This window comes from Cheilinus undulatus, linkage group 5 (genome assembly GCF_018320785.1).
Source record: "Cheilinus undulatus linkage group 5, ASM1832078v1, whole genome shotgun sequence".
Taxonomy (NCBI): domain Eukaryota; kingdom Metazoa; phylum Chordata; class Actinopteri; order Labriformes; family Labridae; genus Cheilinus; species Cheilinus undulatus.
In genome coordinates this window covers 15,927,251-15,945,607 of record NC_054869.1, presented here as the reverse complement: position 1 = coordinate 15,945,607, position 18,357 = coordinate 15,927,251, and the positions used below count along the sequence as shown (strand labels likewise).

The window sequence follows — 18,357 nt, the reverse complement described above, 5'->3', positions numbered from 1 at the left end:
AGAAAAGTCACATTACGTTGCACAACAATACGTGAAAATCCACGTTAAACTCTGATATTATTGAAGAGGAAAAATGTCCCCCCATTATTTAATGCTGTGCATGATATCTCTGAAGTTCTTTCTGTATAAATAAGTTCATACTGGAACCTTTAAGGAAATAAATACAATATTTAGAGAGTGTATAAAATTCAGTTTAAGTTGTGAGTTTATATGTGAAATTACTACACCAGATGTTTTGGTCAGAACATTACATTTTAAGTGAAAGCCATTTCTAAGATCTGATTTACACACAAAGCCTCACAATCCCATTGACTCAATGGACCACCTTAAAAGCTTATGTCCCGCCCTCGAAGCGCTCTCCGGTCCTTCTGATTGGCTAAGACCTCCTGCATGGAAGCGGCCGTAGAAATGCAAAACTTGTTGCTGGTTCCTGTGGAAGCGTTGATCTCACACAGCGCCAAGCGGCAGAGCAGAGTGTGAGTGTATTTGTGAATCGCTCCCCAGTGCGCTCAGACCACAGAGCAGCAGCAGCAGACAGGACTCGGTTAACGGAGAGGACGCACACGTTTGGAGCGAAACGCATTTTAAAGGACTAAAAGGCAAGGTGCTTCTCTGCAAGACGCATGAGCGGCAGCGGGTGGAGGATGCTGATAAGCCGCTCCGTGGTGGTGGAGTGCGGGTAGTGCACGCCGCGCTGCGCCGGGTTCGGCTCGTGTAAACGGACGTTCCGGTGCTCCGGTGCTTCGGCTGGAGACCCGTGTTTGTGGACTTTAATCACACTGGACTTTTGGCTTCATGCCTGAGCAGCATTTGTGAGATTCTGATGGACATTTATTCAAAGAGATTTTTTTTTTCCAACCTAAGATCCACAGAGGTAGTTTCAACCAGAACGGCTTCATTTGGACTTTTTCTTGTTTCCATTATGGGACCTTACGCTAAAAGTCGCTCCTGGACATTTGATATTGGACTGGAATCATGATATAGCAGACAGAAACTCACATATTCCCTGTTCAATCGTTTTGCGTTTAGTTTTTAAGTGAGATATTTTTGTCATGTTACGCTTGGAGAAACGCGCACAGAAAAACTTTGAAATACGATAAGCTACTCATGGAGAGTTTGTAGTCTGCTTAATAAGAGACAAAACAAAAGCAGTTAGAGTTCATGCATAAATAGGAGAGCAGGGACGGAGTTTACGTGCGTAATTGGACACAGTCTGTCCCCTCTCCTTTTTGCGTCCTTGGATAAGTTGAAAAACAAAGTCAGTTTATCCACAACAATGAGGACTTATTTGGTGAGTTCTTTTAATTAGTAGATAAATCCGTTTAATTAGTCGTGTGATATAGACGTTTGATTGTTTTTTTTTGTACATCTTTTTTCCGCTTTTTGCTCTGTGGACAGACGGAAAAACAGACAGTGTGCCGATGTCTGGCAAACTGGCCGTCATGTGGGATTGATTGCAGGGGAGTATGTTTGGGCTGGAGCAGTTTGGTTCTCAGATTAATAGCAGAAACCCTGGCCAGTCAGAGAGAAACATAAACCAACCGAGACTGAACATGGGCTCTCATTATAAAAGCCCTGGTTTTCACGCTGGAGGCCCGCCGGGAGCCGTGGAGCCCGGCATGGGCCCACTGAGCGAGCCGCAAATGCTCGGGCTCAACATGAACATGAACGGGGAGCAGTACGGTGGCTTTCACCCGCGGGGCCACTCGGACATGCACACAGGAGGAGGACTTCAGCAGCAGCAGCAAGGACCCATGCATGGATTTTTCAACAACCAGCAACCTCATCAAGGGCACCACGGCCACCAACCTCATCCCCACCCACCTCACCCTCATTTCAGTGGGAATTTTGGAGGCCCAGAGCCAGGCTCATCATGCCTGCATGGTGGCAGGCTAATGGGCTACAACAACAATGGCATGGGACCACAGCAGGGATTTGGAGAAGGATTTGATCCTCTAGCTGAGGGGCAGGCAGGGGATGGTTTCCCCCAGCAGCAGCAGCAGCAACGGCCTGGTAACATGCCTGACTTTCAGCATCACGGGCCTCCCAGTGGCAGCCATGCTGTCCCTGCCCCCTGTCTACCCCTGGACCAGTCACCCAACAGAGCAGCATCCTTCCATGGACTCCCCTCTTCCTCATCCTCATCCTCTGAGTCTCACGGACTGGAGCCTCGGCGGATGCCCAACCAAGGGACTGCAGAGGGATTAGAATATAACTTCCCGAGTGAGCCTCCATCTGGACATTTTGATGTTCATGTGTTTTCACCATCAGAATCAGAATCTCAGTTACCCCATTTTGGGCCAGGAAGGCCTGTTCCCGGTGGGAATTTCCCAGGAAATCCCGGCATGCCACGGACACCAGGTATGCAGGGCATGTCTAAGGGACACCAGCCGCCTCCACCACAGCCCCAGCAGCCGCAGCATGGAGTGTTTTTTGAGCGTTTTGGGAACGGCCGGAAGGTGCCCGTGGGAATGGAGCCGGGGGTCAATGCAAGACATCCTCTCATGCAGCAGCAACAACAGGCTGGTTTGATAGCCAGACAGAACTCATGTCCCCCTGGCCTCCCCAGACCCCCTCAGGCTGAGCCCAGCTCTACTAACCCTAACATTCTGGATGGAGGGGTCATGATGCCTGGCCAACACAACCAGTTTGAATATCCCATTCACAGACTGGAAAATAGGGGGCTGCACCCCTATGGGGACCCCATGTTTAATATGCAACAGCCAGCTCCTCCTCCTCCCTCCCAGCAGCCCCCAAACCAGAGGCTGCAACACTTTGATGCTCCTTACATGAACATGGCCAAAAGGCCCAGATTTGACTTTCCCAATTCACATGGCGGTGAAGGATGGTGCGGTGGGATGGATAACCATCTCTCCCCCTCTGCCTACCCTGGCCTGCCTGGAGAGTTCACCCCACCTGTGAGTGAAGGTTTCCCACCAGGTCCCCTGCAGCATCCAGGGCCAGAGCAGCAGTCTCTGCAGCAGCGTCAGAATGCAGCCATGATGATCAAACAGATGGCCTCTCGAAACCAGCAGCAGAGAATGAGGCAGCCCAGCCTGCAGCAGTTGGGTCACCATGGCGATGTTCCTCCTGGCCCCATGTCTCACGGAGGCCCGGTTGGGAGCATGCCCCAGCCCAACTTTGACAGGGAGAACGGTGGCAGGATGCCCAATATTGATGGACAAAATCCTCATGTAACTCAGGAGACCTCCTGGTTCCAAGGGTCCCACCCACCAGGGGAGATGATGTCACGGCGTATGGGTGGAGCGGGGAATGAATCAGGGCCTCATGATATGGGGATGCAACAGAACGGAGCTGGGATGATGTTTAGGCCAGGCATGGGCATGCAGGAGCCCATGAGAATACCAGGAGATGGTCACGTTCAGGCTCTCCATTCCCCGGGCATGCACTCACAGTTCAGCGGCAACATGGGCAACCTCTCACAGATGCAGAGTCCAGGGGCAGGAACAGGGCACCCAAACGCACCAGCAGAAAGGCGGCCAGCTGACTTCCCTGCACCTCCAATGGGAGCACAGCCAACGTTTCCTTATGGAGGGGGTAACCGTCAAGGGCCACCCCACAGTGCTCCCCAGGGGGTGAGCACCTCACCAGGGACATATCCTCCTCAGTCTGAGTTCCCCTCAGGCCAGCGGGCGTCTGTTAGTAAGCTAGGAGCTCTGTCTCTTGGGAACTTCAACAAAACCAGCTCTAAAGACAGTGTGTTTGGCCAGAGCTGCCTGGCGGCCCTTTCCACAGCCTGCCAGAACATGATAGCTAGCCTAGGGGCCCCCAATCTTAACGTAACATTCAACAAGAAGAACCAAAATGAGGGCAAGCGAAAACTGAGTCAGACGGAGCAGGACATTAATAGCAGCACATCTAATGGGACTGGCAGTGCTGGTCCTGAATATTTTCAGAGCAGCACTTCCCAGAACAGCCAGATGCCTGGCACTGTGAATAGCAACTCTAAGCCTGCAAGTCAAAGTCAGACGGTGCAGGGGGAAGCCAGTGCCCTCTCCCCAAATTTCAACATGGACGCTACCCCGTGCAGTGAGGGGAAGGCAACAACAGGGAGTGGGAGAGGGAGAGGGAGGAGAAAAAGAGACAGTGGACATGTGAGCCCTGGAATTTTTTTTTCCTCTGACAATGGTAACCCTGTTGTAAGTCCAGGCCAGCAGACCCCCTCAGCTGGCGTTGGGGAGAGGGGTGGGGGCACGCCCCATGATAAACACCTCCAGTCGCCCTCTTGGGGGAAAGGAGGTGACCTAATGTTGGGGGACCAGGCTGATCTGATGTCATCTTTGGACAGTGGCATTCAAAGTGTCGCCAAGTCTGACAGCAGCTCACCTCGGGTGGACTTTCCTGACGATGTCAGCACCCACTATGGCAACGAGGACGAGGTATCCTCCAGCTCAGACACAGGGGGGGCCTCCGCCACAAAGCCTAACCGCAGCCCTATGATCACCGGCTCACCCAAAATGCAGAGGGGTGACCATGGGTTGATAAATGGACAGAAGCCCCTCAATATGGGCATTAACAATCATACTACCTCGACACCAGACAGCTATGGACTGAATGCTGGTGGGGGCACAGGGGGGAGTGGGGTGAGCCACCCGGGCACACCTGGGGTGGAGCAGGTACGCACTCCATCCAGCACCTCTGGCCAGGAAGAAATCCATCCTCTGGAGATTCTGCAGGCCCAGATCCAGCTCCAGCGGCAGCAGTTTAGTATCTCTGAGGACCAGCCGCTGGCCATGAAGAATGGCAAGAAGAATGGCGACTGTCCCTCGCAGAATGGAGACAATGAGCTGGCAGGCTGCAGCCCGGATGCTGGGAAGGGCTCAATGGGCACTATTGACCTTGACACCCTCATGGCAGAGCAGCATGCCACCTGGTACGTGCCCAGTGACAAGGCCATGATGGACGGGTCAGAGGATGACAAGGCCATGGGACCATGGGAAAAAAATAAGAGCCAAAACAACAGCAAAGAAGGTAAATGAAAGCAGTCTTATTCATTTTGTTAACATTTCAACCACTTTTCTCTCTCTCTTTCACTTTATGTCACCCACAATCAAGCAAAACAGACCATACTTACTGAGACACTGTGCTCCTGACATTAGTTCTCTGAAAAATACTGTTTATGTGAAATACAGTGCAGTGTCATTTATATTAAGCAGGTAAATTGCTCTGCACAGGCTGATGGTGAGGGATCTTTGCTCATAATGTGCGCACAGAAAGCAGCGTCTCTGTTTAACTGGGCTCTTTGTATTTTAGAGGTGACGCCTGTAGGAAAATCATCAGTTTAACGGTGGTAGCTTTGAGGTATTTACAAAGGAAAAAAAACAGCGATTCATGCTGCATTTTCTCCCTAAATTGTTCCGTTTTAAATAACACAAAAATGATTAGCAGAATGGGCAGCTGAAATGTCACCAGTCTGAACAAAGTAATCCTTGTATTTTATTTTTTGCATTGTATTTTTCCTTCCTCATTGTTAACGCACTTCAAAAGAGCAGCTCAAGAAAAGTAAACATTTCCTGTGGTTCTTTATCTCGGTTTTCAGGGTGAACAACTACATTGAGAAGATTAATAGCTTTTTGAGGATATGCGTTTGCGCAGCGGGGTTTCCCTCGCCTTGTTACGTGTTTGTTTTTGTTATTATCAGGGGATAATAGAGAGCTTCTCACACTGGATTGATTTTAGATTGGCACGAGGCGATTTCAAGGATTACATTTGGTGGTGGAAATAATACAGACGACCTGCTTCAGGAAATAGATTTTTAAGTTCTCAGAGTAAGAAGTTTTGTAAATGTCCCTTTTTATATTGTTAGCAGATTATTGTTCTGATTTTGCAATTTTCCCTCACTTTTAAATGAGTTTGTAATTGCAGCTATCTTGCTATGTGTGTTTTTGTGTCCTTTTAGTTTTTCTTACCGTGGAAAGTTTTAGGGGGGAAAAAATGTGATGCTATGCTTTAAATGCACAAAAGCATTTTTTTTTCTAAAGGAGCGAGATTTTACAGTCTGAACAGGGTGGATTATGGTTAAATATATTCAGACATTTATCTAAAACAGTGAAAGATCAGTGTGCAAATGTGGAATACTTTTACGCAGCTGTGTAGTTTTTTCATTCCTTTTAATTCGTCTTTTAAAAAAATAATTATACAATTAAAAAATAATAATGATAACAGTTATTTTATTGATAATAAGTATCATTAAAACTAATACAATTATGTATTTGTATTAAGTAATTTTAATGCTCATCATTAGTATTCGTACTTTAATCGTAATTAAAATAATTGTATTGTGTTAAGAATTATTATTGCAGACTGAGAAATTCTGAAGCGAATAAAGCCTTTTTAATTTTTCAGTGCTTTTTTTCTTCTCAATAATTTTTTATTCTAGCGTTTTTTTTTTTTTATTTGTCGTTTCCGTATAATTTCTAAACCCCTGACGTAGGTTTTTAACATCTCTCATAAAATAATTTGGAAGCTGTCTCCCCTCGGTCGGTGTGTTTTATGGCTGTATAATAACGCCAGGGTTCATGTATGTGTGATAACGTTCAGCGCGTCTCGAGCGCCTCTTTGTTCTGATCGGTGCGGGTGCAGAGAGGGGCGGGCGCGCGCGCGCGGAGTCTGGAGTCCAGGCCTATTGTTTATGTGAGACTGAACACGGAGAGTCGGGTGTAAAACCACTGCTATTACTTCTTAAAGAGCTCTGCAGGTGGCCGTTTCAGCTGATGCTGTAAACCTGCAGTTTTATAAATCAATTAAAAACAAAAATAGCTGACGTATTTATGAGCTTCAGTTATCAAAAGTTATATGCTTCACCTCAGTGTAGTTATTTCTCAGTCTCCACTGATCCTACTATAGCTAAAATGTCAGGATTTTTCAATATCGTGGCTCCAGTGTTTTATTCTGCATGCTAAATTACAAAAGAGGTATATTTCTTCTCATTTTGTTAAAAACAGTTTGGAAATGCAAACAAAACGCCAGGTAACATGGTAGTAAGAAAAAAGAAAAGGGCCCAGTGATGTAGGGAGTGATAAGTAACATCATCACTTTTGATATTGATTAATGAGTTTTCTTCAGATTCAGAAACCCAACACTGATAAGCATCCAGCCACACTCACCCTGTTGCTCTGATCATTTAATTAATCTGGGCCTGATAACACATCTAACATAACAAATTCAACAAGAATTAGTAGGTATTTAAAAGCAGAATAGTCTAATTTCTCCATGTTCACCCTGCCTCCATCTCCTTTCCTCTCCTCCTCTCCTCTCCTCCTGTCCTCCTCTCGTCTCTCAGCCCTCCCTGCATGGACACGAGGCATGCAGCTCGGGGAGCGATCGATAGCTAGTTAGCACAAATCACGGCTCCTGACAGTTTCTCATTTGAGTGCTTCAGACAGCAGAGATGAAAAAAAGGGGTGGAGGTGTATTTGGGAGGGGAGGGGGATTTTGAGATTGAATCTGATGCTTAGGCTACACAGAAGGGAGCAAAATAACATAATAATTTAAGATAAGTCATAGCCCACAGTGCACTTCCATAAGAGCCAACATCCCACAGGCTTTTTCACACTGCAAGAAATATCCATGCGGACCAGCCAGTTGAGTTCTCAGTGCTGTGAACACAAACTCTGCCTTTGGGGAGATAATGTCAGTGACACTAATGTGAAATAAATCAGGCCAATTCATTAGTCCATTAGCATTAAGTAGATGTAGCTCAGGAAAATCTTAAAAGATCATCATTTTCATTAGGCTGGAATTATTTATGTAATTTCAGTGACAATGGAATAATTTCTACCCTTCTAATAAGTTATAAAACATCATAATCATCAGCACATAATTACCTGTTCATATACTTTTTGCAGTGGGAATTTTCTGAATGGTTATTTGTTATATCCAGAATGTATTTTAATTTTCTCCATCAAAAAACTCCCTTGCAGTAAAATATGCACATGCCTTACTCTAAGGCATTGCTCTCTTCAGAGAGTTATTGAATTATGCATGCCATTTGCTACTTAAACAATTAGGATTTTAGCAGGTTACTAAGTTCAGTATGACAAGTATTTAGAAATAAATTAATACAGACACAGTTTTAATATTTTTTGAAATTGAAAAAATGAGGAAAGAGTGCTTGAAAAGCACAACAAGCTAATTTTAAATGTCAGCCAGGTTAAGAATGTAGTTTTCTCTGAGGTTTGTGTAAATGTGTGCAGTGTCATAGTGAGAGTTTAGGAGTTGTTGTTAGAGCTGGAACAAGTTTTACATCGCTTGTAGGTTGCAGCGTTTTTGCACTTTTGGGCAGGAAGTCAAACATAACTCCTCCAAAACAGATGGATTATGTAGCTTCTTGTTTTCTTTTGATTGCAGTTGATTGCGGTGAAAGAGAAAGAGCTGGAGGTCAGTGGTCACTTTGGTTATATGAGGTGAATGTCTCCATCCTTTGTTGTCACTTCAGGTGCTCAATATGACGTAGTTTAAAACCTTAACCTGGATCATTTTGTTGCAGGGTGAGGCTAAAGGTTTGCTATCATTCAATGACGGCACAGTGCACACATTGTGTTGTTTTTTTAGCTAAATGTCTGATTGTGCAGCAAGTAGGCTGTTAAAGTTCAACTGTACTGTTGTCAGTTCACCAAGTGCATCCCAGCTGCCCCTAACCCTCTTTAAAGTGATGCGTGCTGCATTAACGGCCCCCTTTGGACCCTGTATTTGGCCTGCTCCCTTTTTACCTGCTGTAAGCTCAGACTTTACTGTGTTTTTCATCTCCCATGAAGCAAGGAGTTGAGGTGTGCATAAGTAGCCTTCCTTGCGTGTTGTCGGTTAATATTATTTCCTCTTTTCAGAACAAAAAGTTCTTCCTCTTCCCTTCTCGTCAGTTTATCTTAGCCCAGAAGCTGACCGTTCATTTGGAAACCCAAGTAGAGTCTTGATAACAGGCCACCAGCGGGCTTAGGAAGTGATTCAGTTATTTTTACTTTTGCCACATGCACTTATTTTTTTTATCAGCACAGTTAAAACACTTCAGAGCTGACCCTGTGGAATAGTTTCACTCCTCAGTCTCAGTAATCAGCCCGTAAACAGCTCTAATAATGATCAAATCTCTCTCGCTCTGACTTTGACAGGTTTGGAAAAGAAAAGGAGAACTTGCATCTTATCACACTGACTAGAAAGCACTTAAATCCGCAGAAAGAACCGTATTGATATTTCACCATGGAGCACACGGTCCTGTGAGACTACGTGCCTTTGACATTTTAGCGCGACAACAACCCCACAAATCATGCCCGTAATTTCTGCATCTAAAAAAAGACGAAAGTGATTGGCACGTGCTTGAATGTGGAAAAAACAGCTCGGGGCAGTGTGTGTTCTTTACCTGTCATTACAAGGTGTTTCATATTGACGTTTTCAACAATACACATTCACCCAGCCTGCCGCACGCTCCTGTACTACAGTAATGATAATAATCATGATAATCATAGCAATTAGTCTGTGTAATATTGTTTCCAAAGGTGGCAATTCTTCCCCAGGCAACTGCTGTAAGATGACTTAGTTATTGACAGGTTCATCAGGGGTTTGAAAACAGCTAGTTTAGGTTTATAGAGCAGATCTCTGCAATAATAATGAATGACTTTAACACCACATCAGAGCTTTATAAACTTCTCTCCTCTTGGCAGGAATGTGGACAAAGAAAATGTGTCATTTCTGCATGTTTGTATGTGACGTAAGTGCGTGACAAAGTGCAGGCTTTGTAGACTCTGCAACTTGATAGTGTGGATTTGTCAGCTGTAGACATAAAGTTTGATTTATTTCAACTCTGTGTCAGGCTCACGGCTTCAACCACCCCCTCCGTATCTCAGGTGTCTCACTGAGTCGAACATGCTCACTTAATTCTGTGTTGAAAATATTTAAGAGTATTTACTCGACTTGTAAATAGTGAAGGGCTGAAAAATGCCCATCATGCATTTAAAGTGGCTGGAATTTAAGAGTAAGTGAGTTTACATGCTCTGTGTTCCCGACATTGAGCAGCAGTGACAGTTAAAGGAAGCCTGTTAAAGAAGCGTGTTTGTGACTGATGAAGAGAGAAAAAGATGAACAAAAGGTGTCAGGCCTTTGCTGGATTTTCAACTCTTCAAAATAGCAGCTCATCCGGTGTTTTGTTTTCCCTGGGGAAGGGTGTTAGAATAAAATAAAACTTGTCTCAGCATGTAGTAAATGCTCTCCTTGGATGCAGCAGGGAATGGAAAGCTAAATTTATGTGGGAGATGCACAGAGTGAGGAGTCTCCATCGTGGATGTATGTGACAGGCCTCCAAATGTCCACTGTGTTGTTGAATGGCCTGGGGAAAAAAAAAGCATCAGTTTGATATGAGAGGCGTCCCGAGTTCATATGCTACCTGGAATACAAGTTGAGCATTTACAGGGTGTGTGACTGTGAGAGTGTGCTCACAGGTTTTCAGAGGTGTAGATGTTGTCACGCTGCCAGCAGCGGTTATGTTATTAGACACACAGGTAGTCGTCAGGCGCCTTTAATTTGTATTGAGGAACTGACAAATGAGTTATGACACTAGAGCAGTTTCTCCTGGGAGACTGATGGAGAGAACGAGAACGTCAGAGAGATAGTGAGAAGTACTTTTTTGTTGCAGAGAGCGTAGTTTGCACATGAGGCGAGGCCTGGTAATAGTTTCCATTTGCATTAGAGTAAGAGAAAATAATTCAATTCCATGTGAAGCATTTTGTTTTTTCCTTTAGTTACATGCTCCATGACTGCAGCACATTTCTTCTGTTATTTCTTTCTTTAAAAAATAAACTAATGTAATTACAGCAAAAGCCAAACATCAATAAAACACATTTAATTACAGAGATAAAAAAAAAATCTGCTCCATTTTTCCCCTTGAATAGAATTCATTACAAGCAACAAAAGCCTCTGTCATACAGGTGCTCCTAATCTGAAAATTGCCACTGTTTAAATGCATGTCTGACCTTTACCAAAAGGTGGGAAAAAAAACCCTGAAACAAAGTGTGCCTCACTGTGCTGAAACAAAATAGAGACTGCCAAGTAGATCAATATGTCACCGACTTGGATGACATGCAGGACAGGTCCTGGACATGGCTGTGAGTTATGAGGGAGGCACTAAATCACTTCCCATGTTCTGATTTGTGTCTGGTTTCCTAAGCACTTCTCGTGACCAGAGGGGGAGGTGTGCTAGTGTGAGCGCTGGGATGAGAATGGGTGTGCTACTGCTGGAGAAAAGGTAACGAATGCTGGGGGCAATGCCTGCCTGGGCAAGTTTTTTTTCTTTATGTTGCAGGCCAGAGAACAGAGAGGAAATTCAAACCAAAATAACCTCTGTGCCCTTGCCTGAGAAATGTGTCCCCCTCCTCTCCATTCCTCCACTCTCTCCCTGCAGATATCCTCCCCACTCTGAGGGAAAGGTCACACTGTGGCAGTTAGGTGAAGTTGGGGGATGCTGGGGTTGTGGAGAGCGTGGACACTTTCCTACCTGTGAAAACACCTTTGTTAGCATCCCATTATGTATGCTTTAGACTTGTACATGAGGGAACTTTTTGATTTTGTTTGTTTTTAAGATTATCTAGCAAATTCTGAGAGAGTTGTGCGACATGCTTTGTTGTCATTTAACCCTTACACCTAAAGTCAGGCCCATTTTTTATAAATCCGACTTTTCCTCCCTGGGTGCGATGGTTGTTTTGTGCTGACAAAGACAGAAGCCCTCACACCAGGCCGTGGTGCTAGTTGTTATGCTAAAGGAATCTGACCTGATGTCACACACTGTCATAGGAGCGCAGGCCTTTGGGTGTTTTTGTCAGAGAGCCGAGCCTTCTGATTGGGCCAGTTTGTGTTCAGAGAGGAAGGAGGTCGCGCCCTCGGGAGCACCGAGTCAAAGGTGAAGTGTCGTCATGGAAGTATAGAGCTCGGGATAGAAAGGGCAGAGGCCTGCCGCATGGGATTGTGGGGCCTGGGAAATCAATGTGACGGCTCTGTGGAAAAGGAGCTTTGTAGATTCAAACCTTCTCGTCCATACTTTATTTTCTGCATTAGCTTCAGCTAATTACATAGAAACAGTCAAACTATCTGTGTAGCTTCACAGGCTTCTCACATTATTTTACACGATTCCTGCGGATCCTTGAAGTCTTTAAGAATTGGTCTTTTGACATAAAAAAGGCCATAAAAAGTCTTTAAAAAGTTTTTACTTTTTACTTTTTTTACTTTACTTTTACATGTCTTTACCAAGTCATTGTTTTCTGACCAACTTTATATGACTTTAATCATTATTTTTATGTGTATAAATGTGCACTTTACAGTTGTCATACCTACCAAGTTGCCCACTGAAAAATATCTACAGGTCCCCCCCTGAGAAAAAATGCAATTTTCCCTTGAAAATTGAAACTGTTTAGTATCAGGTTAGCACACCTGAAAATATAAGGTTCACCATATGGCAAATTGATAGAATTGAACAGTGGTTCAATTCTATCAATTTGCCTTGTCTGCTCTGACGTCAAAATTAGATGTTCATATTAAAAAAACATGATTAGAAACATAACGTACAATGGTGTATGCGGGCCAACCTAAAAGGTTCAAGTATAAGGAGAATCTGTTGATTACTGATCAAAAAGGTCAAAATTTGGGTGGGACAAAAATCCAAATTTTTTGAGATTATAATGTCTTATCTTTACAATATTACAGAGTTTCTCAAGTCAGGAATTAACAAGAAAAGAAATCAAAAATCAGAGTTTAAACGTCAGGAGTTTTGACATAAGAAACTCAAAATTGTCAATTTTTTAAATCATAATTTTACAATAGTGTAAAGTAAAAAATGTACAAGAAACCTTTTGCGCTTTCTAATCCCAAAAATTCAAATCCAGCATTCAGGCACATTTGCTTCTTTTAAAGTAAAAAAAAAAACAAAACAAAAACAAAAACATTTTTCTTTCATAAATTAACTTTTTAAACTTGAGAATTTTTTTCTTTTTTTTTGTTCTTGAAATTAAAATGACTTTTTTCCCTACAGTGGCCCCATTACACTGCGTAAAAATGGGTAGTTTTAACGTAAATCTTTAGTCAAGAACAAGTCTATGTTGGCCTGTTATGTTAGGATTTTGTCAATGAAAATGATGACAGTTGATGTGAACTTTTCCAAACTGGGTCCTGGGGGGCTTAGCTTTCTTAGATACAAGTAGGGGGGCCTGTAAGGAAATAAAGTTCAGAACCACTGAAATAGAGGTATTGAATTTGCCAGAAATCACCAGATTTGGGCATTTATCGTCCAAAAATGTCTTTGCCCTACACCACTTGACATTTCATAAACAGTACATTAAATCAGAAAATTCAGTCCTGATCCAGTGTACCTAGGAATCTCATAAACCTTTCATTTTTGACCATTTTCTATGCACAAAACAGTATTAGCAGTCTTTAAAAGGTCTTAAAAAGTCTTACATTTAATTTTTAAAAGTGTGCAGAAACCTTGTTTTATCTGTGCTTTTACAGCTAATTGAAAAAAATAATTGCACATCTGTACACTTATTTTCTAACTGCTATGATACAATATAGTCCCAAAGCAGCCATTGTTTACCTCTGCGTTGCTGCATGTGCGTCGGCTGTGTGTGGTTTGACATGTAAACCCGTGTCAGGCCGTCAGCTCGCAGACACATTGGTGTCATCCAGACAAGCGGAGCTGTGCTTGTGCTCCCAGCCTTCATCGCATTCGAAGCTCCACTCATCTCTGTAAATCGTCTCTGGCTGTGTGTGTGTGAGACGCCTCCAAAACCCTGCTGCTATGTGTGTGTGTGTGTGTGTGTTTTCATTCTGTGCCTCTGTGTGTGTTGGCGTCATCACCAGGCACTAAATAACAAAGTACAGCACTTGGGGCGAGAGATATAGCGATATAAGAGCATCACATTAGATTCAGTATTTACTGAACACATCACTGTGGTAATCTGTTCTGGCTGTAATGTGGTTAAGGATATTTAGGTGTGTTTGTGGCTCTGTGCAGCTGCTCGTGCTGTTACTGTTCCTTTTTTTTATTAGGTACCCCCCCCCCCCGTGTTTGTTGATGCTAAGCACTTGTTCCCTTTAGATGAATGGGCTATTATTGAGATATTACCGTGGATATGAATTCTGTGCAAGTCAGTGAACAGCCATAACAGGATAGATCTTATTATATAAATATATATAAAGAAAACAGATTTCCCTGCTTGTAAAATGTCATGGTGATTTTGGATTTCGACTCGTGTGATGTAGAATTTCACACCACTGTTTCCACTCTTTAGCAAATGCGCCGCCGTGGAAAATGGTTGCAATTTAAGGGCAGTGCCGTAAATTTTCCATAAAAATCACTTCCGTGTAAAGATCACATGTAAGACATGGTGAGTCAAGACAATCCAAGTGAACTGCAGGCCTTTACCAAGAAGAAATGGAAAATTTACAACTAAAAACAAGTATTTTTTCATGCATTTCTTTAACTTTTAATGCTCTGTATTTATAAAAAAAACACATCTGGACTTTAAAAACTATATGATAGAAGTGTCATTGTTTTCCTGTTGTCCTTGCATTGAAGCTAACTGTCCAGCTGGTGTATTGTGGCTCTGCTTTTGCATGCACATCCATATGTATTTGTGTGCATGTGGAGCCGCAGCAGCTGAGGGCTGGTGTGTCTACGGCAGTGGTAGCAGCGGTTGCCGTGTTGTGTGTTTGCGGCCGTGCGTGTTGTGTATGTGTCAGCAGTGAGCCAGGGGAACGCTTGGCTGCCTATTCAGGCCGGTGCGTACCCTGCTGTGCCCAGCTAGCATGAGCTGCCGGCGGGTGCTGGAGGGCACACAGCACTCCGGAGAGGGAGCGTGAGTGGGCGGAGGGGCGAGGCAGGGTGGGGAGAGGGGTGATACTGGCAGGGGGTTGGGGATCCGCCATGCTGAGGTGTATGACTGGACCCTCTGGCAAATGTTAGATCTTGTCACTGCCACCACCAACACTGCTCCAAATCCGTACCCCCATCCCCACACACACACATTCTTAGTCCCCACTCACACCATGACTCCTGTCCTGTGAGAGAGAGATAGAGAGAGAGAGAGAGAAAGAGAGAGATTTACAGAGACCAGCAGTCAGAGAGACCAAACAGGGAACAACGGGAGGCTTGGCTGCCTGACCTTTTACCAAATCCCCCCACTTTTCCATTCCAGTGGTCTCAGCCCAGACAGGCTGGGGGGCAGGCCTGCCTCACCGCCTGCATGTCTGCCTCTCTTGGTTGTCCTAGCTGCCCGCTCTGGTCTGCATCGGCCTGGGCTGGCGTCCCGGGATGTGTTTTGTTGACACTATGTCGTTGCCGCCCCGGGCTTTGAGAAAGCAGTGACAGAGGAATGAAAACAAGTTAAAAAATGTTAAAGTAGCAGAAAAAATCTGAGCTTTAAAGGTAAAAAACAGAGCCGTGGATGATGTGGTTTCCCTTTACTCTCAGGTGAGCAGCAGAGTGACTGCGGTGTTGTGATCTGCAGCCTCTGTGCCGTCGACTGTGTCGTCTATCACAGCCTCTCCCTCCTCTGACACATGTAACTCAGCTTGTCAGAGCTGTTTCCTACCTGTCTCTACACTCACGCTCCTAGATGTGCCTGCACCTTAAAGCTGTGTGTGTCTTTGTGCGGCACACTGTTGCGTTTGCTTTCCACATAGAGGAAGGCAGCGCTGTGTTTTAGTGTGGTGAGGAGATGGGAGAATAATCAGACTGATTTTGGGGAAGGATTCATAAACTTTTTCAGCGCTTTGGGCTTCCTTGGAGGCAAAACCCAAAGCGTACTATGCAACAATTCTGTCATAAGACACAGCCCTGCTGTTCAGTCTTTCCCATTTTCTCTTTCTGCTCTTTTATTTTGCACCTTCATCAGAATTTTTCCTAATTCCTGCCTTCTTCTCTCTTACTATCCTGAAGTCTTGATCCAAGCTGATGAAGTGTGACGCCGCGCTTTTATGTACAGTTCAGCCAAGCACCTCCTGTCCTCGTCAATCTTCTCCTACACTAATATTTTTCGCAGTGATTTTTCTCCATATGTGACGCATGCATCTCAGCCGTCAGCGCTAACTCTGTGGCACAGCAGAATTTTTATTTGACTTGTAATCAACCTTTGTATGGATTTTCAGTAAGATTGGTGCAACCATTTAATATGAGGCGCCACACCTTGGTGACACTGGGTCAATACTGTGGCATGGTCATTATACCAGTAAATTGGGTCAAGCAGGGTTAAAGGCCAGTATCCTCTGTGCCCTTTGACTCTCTGACCGAGGGGTCATGCAGGAGAGCTTTAGATTTGCACGCCTGGCTGCGAGAAAACCGGTGTGTATCAGGCATGCAGAGGAGAGGTGTGAGCAGAGGAAGCTTTGCTCACAGCCTCCCTTTCAGGTCGCGTTGATGAAGAGGTGGAATAGTGTTGAATTAATTTCACAGTGCAGATTTAGAGTGGGATGTGAAAATGACACTGGTTTAATTAGAAGTGTGTATTTTAAAATGTTTCATCTGCATCAGAGGATGCCAGTTGCTTGAAGTTGTTTTTCATCTTTTCTTAATTATTCATCCCTCTCTGTTCTTGTCTGCAGAATCAGAGCTGACCCAGAGTAAGGCTGGAGCCGGGGCCCCTGGAGCCGGAGGAGGCGGAGGAGGAGGAGGGAGCAGCGGAGGAAACCACCTGCAGTGCCTGTCCGTCCACTGCACAGACGAGCTGGGGGACAGCAAGGGCCGAGGGGGGCCCGTCTCGTCCTGGCGCTCACTCCACTCTGATATCTCCAACCGGTTCGGGACGTTCGTGGCTGCACTGACTTGAACAAAAAAAGCAGGAAAAAAAGGAATCACAAGAAAGAGCTTCAGAGACAAACGATGGCGGGGATGAAATGTGTTGTGAGCAGCTCTTGCCTGTTCAGGAACAGAGAGACATTTACACTCCAACATGACCACACGCACTCTCACTCCCACAAACATGCACACATGCTAATACCATGTCTTTTCTGATACATGCAGTCACACATATGGACTCTTTCTCACGCACACGCTCACACAAACATTGCTGGACTTTACCGCGCGGGCTCTACTCGACAATGCCCACATCTGGAAAACCTCAAATCAATATTTTTTTTGTTTTTCTTTTATTTTCTTTGTTGAAGAAAAATAAAGAAATGTCAAAGGAGTAAGAAAGGAAGAAGCAGGAGAAGAAATATTCGGTTGTCAGTGGCTTTGATTGTATACCAGTGTTGAGAACTCGTGACTTTAGTTATTTTCACATCTGAAATGCAGACTTTATCCTTCAATTTAAGGCAAATCTACTGGTCACTTCCCCTCCTAAGTCTCCTGATTTCTTCCCTCCACATTTTTCATTTAAACACACCAGGAAGCAAAACTGAGCAAGAGATGGTGAATATGCATGAATGTAACTCAACATTTTATTTTTTGGACAGCTTTTTCCCCTTATTTCTCAAGCACATTTTATCAGTCTCTCTCATGTCTGATTTTATTCCCCACCTTTTTCCTTAAAATCCTTGTCTCATTCTCTCCTCTTTTACTTCTCTGCTAGTGACTGTATAAGCTCAACCACTTCTATACAATTCAGCCAATGGGAACTGAAAAAATAGACGCTGAGGGATTGTTTAATAAGGGAATTGAAAAAAACAGACTATTGGTATTGCACATGTATAATAAGAGAAAATTTGCTGTGTGTTAGGCAATCTTGTAATCTTTAAATAAAGCTTCTGTTGAATTTGAATTTCTGAAACAATAGATGGAGGACTGTGACGGCAATTTACGAACTGATTTTTGATTTCTTTTTTGTTTTCTTTTTTTTAATAATATGTAAAGTGCAGTCGTCTGTTTTCCTGCATATTGTATATATCTGTATATGTTTTATTGAGTAACTAAATAACAATAAATATGACGTTAAAGGTGGCTTTTTGTGTTTCCTTTAGCTTCTGGATTAGTCCAAGCACTCAAAGGAACAACACAGACATCACTGAATAGTTAAAGGAATATAAATGTGTATTTTAAGGATCACGGGTGAATTACAAAAGTGTGCATGGTGTATTCATAGTGACAGATTTGACAGCCGGCTTGTGGGATGATGCACAATACCTGACAAGCATGCAGGAGCCGGCAACATACAGATCAGGAATATGAGTAAACTTGGCTTCCTGCTAGATTAAGAAACCAAAAGGACTAATTGCACGTAGCCTGTGCTGCTTTATCCACATGTCTGACTGCATGCTTATTGAAAGTCTCAGAAATCAACCACAGAGGAGGCTATTATTGTCAGAATTATCATTAAAAGATCACTAAAAATGCAAGATGTAATTGTATATGAAACAAAAATGTTT

At 44.0% G+C, this 18,357-nt stretch overlaps 1 protein-coding gene across 1 annotated transcript; it reads left to right on the top strand.

Annotated features, from left to right (window-relative positions):
- Positions 1 to 452: 452 nt before the first annotated feature.
- Positions 453 to 17,932, top strand: mn1b (meningioma 1b). The gene is made up of 2 exons (XM_041787242.1): positions 453 to 4,992; positions 16,597 to 17,932. The coding sequence occupies exons 1-2, from the start codon at positions 1,467 to 1,469 to the stop codon at positions 16,818 to 16,820; spliced, it is 3,750 nt and encodes a 1,249-aa protein (XP_041643176.1). The 5' UTR covers positions 453 to 1,466; the 3' UTR covers positions 16,821 to 17,932.
- The last annotated feature ends 425 nt before the right edge of the window (positions 17,933 to 18,357 follow it).